This window comes from Prorops nasuta, unplaced genomic scaffold, assembly GCF_024137725.1.
Source record: "Prorops nasuta isolate Cenicafe-Biocafe unplaced genomic scaffold, Cenicafe_Pnas_1.2 PNAS00007, whole genome shotgun sequence".
Lineage (NCBI taxonomy): Eukaryota > Metazoa > Arthropoda > Insecta > Hymenoptera > Bethylidae > Prorops > Prorops nasuta.
In genome coordinates, this window is record NW_027116804.1 from 4,679,027 (window position 1) to 4,687,664 (window position 8,638).

General features: G+C 43.7%; 1 protein-coding gene across 1 annotated transcript; it reads right to left on the reverse strand.

Moving 5' to 3' along the window:
* Positions 1 to 3,576: 3,576 nt before the first annotated feature.
* LOC136774926 (uncharacterized) lies at positions 3,577 to 7,821 on the reverse strand. Its single transcript, XM_066729399.1, has 3 exons — positions 7,509 to 7,821; positions 6,291 to 7,350; positions 3,577 to 6,223 (listed from the first exon to the last, which is right to left on the reverse strand). Exons 1-3 carry the CDS (start codon positions 7,819 to 7,821, stop codon positions 3,577 to 3,579), a joined length of 4,020 nt encoding a protein of 1,339 aa, XP_066585496.1.
* Between the last annotated feature and the right edge of the window lie 817 nt (positions 7,822 to 8,638).

Below are 8,638 nucleotides of genomic sequence, written 5' to 3' on the forward strand. Positions count from 1 at the left end.
AAGGGGCTGCAGGTTCCAAACCACCTGAAAATAAGAAACCTCCGACTTCACCGAAAAAGAAGAAGGGTAAAAAGAGCAAGAAGGCTTCTAATGCCACCGCGGCTATTGCGGGAGGCTCGCTCCCAACCTCATCGGTATCGTTGGAAATCAATAATCTTCCAGAGGCTGGAAATCCTGCTAATCGGGTAATCAAAGTGCCCGCCTCCAAGAAACCCCAATATATAGTGATCCAGATGACGACACCTCCAACTGCGACGAATTCTAAAAATCCACCAGCTATACCTTAACCTGAAGCCAGTAGGCCGAACGAGAGACCGAACCGAAACACACATCCATGCCATAACTGTAATCAGTTGGGGCATTGGGCCCCAGAATGTCCTCGGCCTCGACGTCAAAATAGGCCATCTTCATCGGAAGCCAGGATAACACCTGAGGCCCAAAACTCTCGAATTGGAACTTCGCCGGGAAACTAAAAGCGAGGCGGGAAGAACGGGTCTCGTCCCCCTCCAACCGATCTACAGGAGACCCCATAGATAAACTTTTGTTATCACCGACCCAAGAGGAATCACGGCTGCTAGCTGACTGCCAATCCTTTACCGAAGAATCCTACCCATTGGAGATAGTGGCATCCCCAGGACGACCACGGACAAATCCTGCCAACGGGGTGGATCAAGACTTTCGAGGATATGTTCAGCTCAGCATAGAAGGTCAAACTCTATATGGCCTAATCGACACTGGAGCAGAGCGCACCATATTAGGTGCCAACACTGCGCGACGCCTATTACCTTATGCAAGCGATTATTCAAATTTTGGTGTTAAGCTTGCCGATGGGCAATCGTGCGCGGCTATTAAGGAATTACTGTTGCGATGGAACTTAAGCGACGAATCCGTGGAGTTTCCAGTTAGTCTGGCTCCGTTTATAGTTGTAGACTGCGGCCTAGGGATTGATTTCCTACGTCGATTCGCTGTGAAATTAGACCCGAATGCACGCGTTTGGTGCGCCGGAGTAGGTCCTTTGCGTCATTATTTCTTACCAGGCGAACCACCTACGAATCGTCGGGAAGAGTTAGGTGTAATAGCGAATGTTACTTATAATGATAATTTTGTTCAAACTTTTAGGTTTAGTGATAATAGACCTTATATGGTTATAAAAGTGTTAGGACATTGTATGAACGTTTTGTTAGATACCGGTTCAGTGAGATCGTATGTGGGTAATAAACTTTTGCATATTCTTAACCCATTAATCGATCGGTCTGTGTTTGAAAGTTGATTGGGCGATATCCGCAAGGAGGTCTAGGAAGGAAGGCTCTAGGGTGACAAAAACAACGCCCAGGAAATCTGGTAAAAATCAGTTTATTTGATTGGAAAAAAATACAAAAGAATCAAAAAGTGCTCCAAAGGAGGCTGAGCCGCAAATTGATAATCCACCCAAAGTTACAACTACGAAATCCCAACCCTGTGGTCCCCAGGTCCCCGGACAGGATTCCCCTCACTTGAGACTCCCAGGCAACGAAGATAGAGAGAAAGGAAGACGATTTCTTGGAGCCCAAGAAATCGACGATGGAGCAGAAATGCGTACTAAGAGACTTAGTGGCGTCGCAGGAAGGGAGGAATGGCTAAGCTGCTAATCATACAAAAGTTTGACAGAGTCTAGAGCCTAGACTGACTGAAACGAGCCGCGCTTATCACGGAACTCTTGGGTATTGATATGTACAATAGAACCAAATAATAACAGCGAGAGAGAGTTCTACGCCGTGGGCCACCTATCGGCCTCTGTTGGAGGTAGGATCAAGAGAGACAGAGTGTGAGCGGGAGCGAGACGGCCTGAGAGTCCCAAACCGCTCGTACCTACACTCCGATCTCTAACAAATCCTCCCCCGTATTGACGCTCCTGCGTCAATTCAGGTGAATCTCGCAGATGTTGGAAATAAACTAAACTTATGTTCTAAAAATTGGAATGGTGAAACACCGTAAATAAAGACCATGGTGGAAAAGAAAAAAAAACCTTTGAGCGAAGCTCCGAATGTCCACCAATGATCGCAGACTAACTCATTTCTTAATGATGAGTTTGGCAGTTTTCAGCTCTAACACTGGAGTCCAACGCAAGAGCAATTTTCCTTGAGGATCCCAAGACTTCCACTGCCGATATTTCAAGATCGCATGCAATGGTATACGGTGCGTGAGCCCGAACGCCAAGACGGTAACGTATTTTGCTGTACGCTCCAGCTCCTTTGCGGTAGAATCATACAGGATTCCATTCTCCCAACTGCTCGCGTATAAAACAGCTAAATCAATTGCTGGTGCTGGTGTACGAGAAGGTCCCGCTATGGGTTCCATGACCACGTCAGCTGATTCTGGTTCAGGTGGACAAGGCGGATCCAAAATGACCTGCATCCTGGAGTCCTCTTCTTCCTTAGTCGACACAAGCAAATCCGGAAGTTCAAGCAGAGAATCAACACAAGGAGCATCGTCCGAAAGACTCAAGTCACTGAAGGAAAGGTCCAGTACATCGGACGCCTTGGCTTCTTCGCCCCAAACTTCACTTAAGAACATTTCGACGTTGCCGACTAAATTAGGCACCTTGTCACTAGCCATGATTAAGGAGTACTGATTTAATAAGTAAAGCGTCAAGGTGATGAGATGTACGAGTCGGCAGATCAGAAGCCGTTGGGATTGTTTGTCAATATTTGTATTTATGCCGGGAGCCTACACAGCTGGGTTAGGCTGCGTTGAATCTGTTTATTCGCTGTTTGAACCACAGCTACTCTTGCTACTGAGTCTGAACCGATTATTAAACGAATAATTCGGCCTAAGTTCCATTTGCAAGGTGGAGCGTTTGGAGTCTTAATTATAACGATGTCACCCTCACGAAAATCGTTATTTTTGATTTGCCATTTTGGACGAGGTTGTAATGATTGCAGATATTCGCCCGACCATTTTTGCCAAAAAAGCTCGGTAATCCGAGTGATTTTCTGCCATCGATTTAGAGTAGATTAATTTAAATCTAGAACGGACATTTCGGGTGGAGCGAGTAAAGCGCGACCAACCAAGAAATGCCCTGGCGTTAGACATTCTAAACTTTCAATGTCATCGCGTAAGCGAGAAAGAGGTCTGGAGTTTAGACAGGCTTCAATACGACAAATTAGTGTGGTCATTTCCTCGAACGTAGGAAGAAAAGTCCCAAGAACACGCTTTAGATGATGTTTTACGCTTCGTACCCCGCTCTCCTACAGTCCACCCCAATGAGGAGTGGCCACGGGAATAAATTTCCATTCTATTTCGCGTATAGGTTCAAAATCTATAGATTGCACATGTTTCAGAGAGCCTTGGAATGCAAGTTTCAATTCCTTATTTGCTCCTTGAAAATTTAACCCGTTATCAGAGTAAATCACCGCGGGTTTACAACGACGTGAAGTAAAACGAGCTAGAGCCGCCAAAAATGCATCCGTATCATATTTGGAGACAAGCTCAAGATGGATGTCACGAGTAGCCATGCATACAAAAACAGCTATATAACACTTAACTGATTTCGAGTTTTGGCCTTGATGCAGTTTTACAAGGAAGGGCTCGGCGTAATCATTGATGGCTACGGTTTACTCGAGCAGTAGGCAAAGATCCCATGAATTGTGTTCCTAGCTTGGCACGCTGACGAACGCAAGTGACACACCTATGTATTATGCTTTTCGCAGCGTTTCGTGCATTGATCACCCAATACTTTTGCCGCAATACTGTTAACGTAAGCTGTAGGCCACCGTGCAAGGTCGTGATATGTATATGTCGAATGAGCAGCTCGGTTAAATAATTAGTTGGCAAAATAATGGGATGCTTTTGGTTGTCTGACAAGAATGAGTGTTGCAGACGCCCACCTACTCGTAGAATTCCTTGCGCATCTAAAAATGGTGCAAGAGAAAGTAATCGAGAACTTGACGGAACTGACTTTTTGCCTTGCAACGTCAATATATAGTTTAAGAAAGCAGCAGCTTGAATTATTTTCACAACACGCAGTGTTGCAGTGCGTAGCTCGAGAGCTGACAAGTGAGCGTGTTGACAAACATTTTTTCTACGCGCTCGATCTATAAATCGCAACACGTAGCTAACAACACGGATTAGTTTTGTCCACGACGAATAGTTATAAAGAAATGACGGTAAATCGCGTGTGAAATGATTTGTATATATCGAGGAGGTCTTTATTTCCTCGTTGGTTTCAAACATTAAAGGAGAATTTCCCGATGACGTTTCCCGAATTATAGAGGGTCCTTCCCACCAAAGCGTACAATGTATTAATTGGCTTGGATTAATCCCTCGCGAGTTGAGATCTGCAGGATTGGACTTAGTATTGACATAAGACCAATGAGCCTCTGGTAGACTTGACTGTATATATTCGACTCGGTTGGCTACAAAAACTTTCCATTTGGACGAATGTTGTGCAATCCAAGCCAGCACGATTTGTGAATCAGAAAAACAAAAAATGTCATGCACTGAACGTTTAAGTGATGACTTGATATGAAGCATTAGTTTAGTCAAATAAGCAGCGGAGACTAGTTCAAGACGAGCAATGCTAATTGCTTTAAGAGGGGCCACTTTGGCTTTTGCCATTACGAGGCTGACTGAGGTTTGACTATCACTATTGGTGAATTTGGCATACACCACAGCACTATAGGATACATTTGAAGCATCACAGAACCCATAGAGTTCTAATTTATCTGCTGCACTAAGTTGACCATTCCAGCGCGGGATATTGATTTTTGTTAATTCGCACATTTGCGAGTAATAAGACATCCATTTAGATTGGATAGGCTCGGGAACCTCGTCATCCCAATTAAGTTTGAGCAACCATGTGGATTGCATTATTTGCTTTAACACAATGGTGAACGGTGAGATCCAGCCTAAAGGATCGTAAATCTTCGCGTTTTCCGAGAGTAACATGCGCTTTGTTAACTTAGTGATGGAAGAAGGCGAGATTATAAACTGAAATGAATCAGAGCTGGTATTCCAAGATATGCCCAGCACTTTGCTAGTTTCGTTAAAATTTTCGCTATTAAAATTAAGATTAGCGTTACTAGAATCATTAGGAATTTCTTGGAGAGCTGTGCTTGCTGAATTGAAGGCCCATTTACTGAGCTCAAATTTACCTTTATCCAACAACTGAACTAATTGAGATTGGATATCGCGTAAATCTGCAAGGTTGTTAGCTCCAAATAGAATGTCATCGATATAGATTGATTGAAGTAAGATGGACTTCGCATCTGGGAAGTTATCACCATGTTGATTTGCGAGTTCCTGCACTACCCGTGAAGCTAAAAACGGTGCAGGTCCGGTACCGTATGTGACCGTGTTCAATTGATATGTTTGAGTATTACCAGAATCATCTTTCCAAATTATAGATTGGAATTTTCTGTCTTCCGGACGAATTAGAATTTGGCAGAACATTTTAATAATATCTGTTATACCAACAAAACGAAAATCACGCCAATTCATAAGAATGGCTGTTATATCTTTTTGTAGTTTTGGCCCTATTAAGAGTACATCGTTGAGTGATAGACCACTCTGAGTTTTAGCAGACGCATTAAATACGACACGTATTTTCTGTTTTCCGTTTTCGAGCTTAAATACGGCGTGATGAGGCAGGTTAACCAAGGAGTCTGCGTCAATCGCGTTTGTTGTGACCTTCTCCATATGCCCTAACTGCTCGTACTCTTTAATGAATTTAGCATAGCTTTCGGACTGCTCAGGAGATTTGTTAATACGACAGAGAACTCGCCTTAAAGCTGATTCGGCGATGCTGCGAGAGGCTCCCAGTGCTGATTTGGAGAACTCTGTCTTGAAAGGCAATGCAACCTGATAGCGGCCTGATGGTAATTGAGTAACGTTGCTCGCGAAAATGTCCTCGCATAATTGATCTTCAGGGGTCAAACTATAGGTGCTAGGAACTTCTTCAATCTCCCAAAAATCTCGAAGTGTTTTATCGAAGTCACAACAATGAAGAACGTTTACTGTTGCAGTATGCATGTGCGACGCAAGTGTACCATACACAACCCAGCCAAATAACGAATCTTGTGCTATCAGTGCACGGTTCGATGAATTAATTATTTGATTCAGTAAGAGCTGAGGGCAATAATCTGCACCAATTAAAATATCAATTGGATTTTTAGCAGAAGCATATTCGTCCGCGAGGTCCAGAGAACCTAATTGAGGGAATTCAAGAGGTGAATACGAACGAGGACTATAATTCGTGATTTTTGGTAAAATTAATGCCGTCACCTTGAGTGAGGCCTGATCGTTTGACTGACTGTAAGATGAGTTCAGCTTTGCTCGAGACGTTACGTACCGCACCTTCTGTGACTCTGTAAATCGTTGCATTAACTTTGCGGCGTGTAACTCTTAATAATTGGGCTAGATTTTCCGTCATGAACGATGTTTGTGAGCCCGGGTCGACTAAGCCTCTAATCATAATTTGACGGCCATTTGGTGCTGTAGCGCGCGCGAGAAAAGTAGCAAGGAGTGCCGTGCGTTCATCCATGGCACTCACATGAGCAACAACAGAAGTCGAAGGCTGATCAATGGTTTGAAGACTGGTGGGTGCAGTAGCTTGAGATGGATTGCGTTGAGACGTCGGATTAGCTTGTTTCTCAAAATGCAAAAGCGTATGATGTGCCTTGGAACATTTTTTACACCGAGAATTACTTCGGCAAGACGATATCGAATGTCCAGGTCTCAAGCAATTGTTACAAAGTGAGTTATTTTGCGCTGCTTTATATCTGGCTTGAGGGTTCAAGGCAATAAAGCTGTTGCATTGATAGAGAGGATGATCCGCGTCACAATAAAAGCATTTTGGTTTATCAACGATTGCGTTGAGTGATTTCAACGACTTAGGACGAGAAGTATTATCAGTAGTTTGTTTACTACCTTTGAATTTATTACTAATAGATTCGAGCATATTAATCTGTTCGGTGATGAACTCTAAAAACTGAGTGAAAGAAGGATATTTCAATACACGTCTTATTTCCTTCTCCCATTCCACAGTGATAACTTGATCTAGCTTGTTTGAGAGGATGTGGACCAATATGGCACTCCAACCATCAACTGGATATCCTAATGTCCTCAGCGAGTCAAGCGCAACTATAGTTGTATCGCGTAGTGTTTTCATGGACATAAGATTGCCAGCGAAGACTTTCGGAATGAGCGTTAGTTTGCTAAGAAGGTTGGACGTAATAATTCGTTCATTTGTATACCTAGTCACTAATGCATTCCATGCTGTTAAGTAACTATCGTTACTGGCGGCTAAGGATCGAATTACTGAGCTAGCTTCTCCTTGAAGACATGCCTTTAAATAATGAAACTTTTGAACACCTGGTAATAACGAATTATCGTGAATCATTGATTTGAAAGAGTCATAGAAGGTTGACCACTCAGAATAGTCACCACTAAACTTGGGTAAATCTAACTTAGGAAGTGTTTCAACGAGGGAGCATGGGTCCGCCCTGCAGTGACAGGAGCGACTTGCTCACCGCTTAAATTCTCGATTTGCTCTAAAATGTATTCTTCCGCAGTCAAATACGCCGTCATAGCTCGCTCATAAGTATTCTGCGTCGTATAGTTAAACTGTTGCAAATCTTTTTCCGATAAATGATTAGTAATCGTCACATGATTCATTTGTATTTTCGCCAGAATTTCCTTGGCACTAGCCAGACGACCATTTAAATAAGGAACGGTAAAATTACCTATACCACGCTTTTTGGTGTTGACCAGTAGCCGATCTAATTCTGAGCAATAAAGACTAACGTGCCCTGCGCACATGAGTATTTCCTCCTGCGTTACCATTTTGCCACCAGAGACACTCCCCCAGTCACCTCGAAGAATCACCAATCAAAATTCAACTCAATTGAATATGTACCGGTTATATCCGGCTCGAAGGACCAGAAATTTGTTTGAAAGTTGATTGGGCGATATCCGCAAGGAGGTCTAGGAAGGAAGGCTCTAGGGTGACAAAAACAACGCCCAGGAAATCTGGTAAAAATCAGTTTATTTGATTGGAAAAAAATACAAAAGAATCAAAAAGTGCTCCAAAGGAGGCTGAGCCGCAAATTGATAATCCACCCAAAGTTACAACTACAAAATCCCAACCCTGTGGTCCCCAGGTCCCCGGACAGGATTCCCTGCACCTGAGACTCCCAGGCAACGAAGATAGAGAGAAAGGAAGACGATTTCTTGGAGCCCAAGAAATCGACGATGGAGCAGAAATGCGTACTAAGAGACTTAGTGGCGTCGCAGGAAGGGAGGAATGGCTAAGCTGCTAATCATACAAAAGTTTGACAGAGTCTAGAGCCTAGACTGACTGAAACGAGCCGCGCTTATCACGGAACTCTTGGGTATTGATATGTACAATAGACCCAAATAATAACAGCGAGAGAGAGTTCTACGCCGTGGGCCACCTATCGGCCTCTGTTGGAGGTAGGATCAAGAGAGACAGAGTGTGAGCGGGAGCGAGACGGCCTGAGAGTCCCAGACTGCTCGTACCTACACTCCGATCTCCAACAGTCTGCGTCTGGAGAAATGCGTTTGGGAGATGGAAGTACTAGTGAAGTGCTAGGAACCGTACCCCTAGAAATGGATATTGACAGCAGTTGTCATACCATAT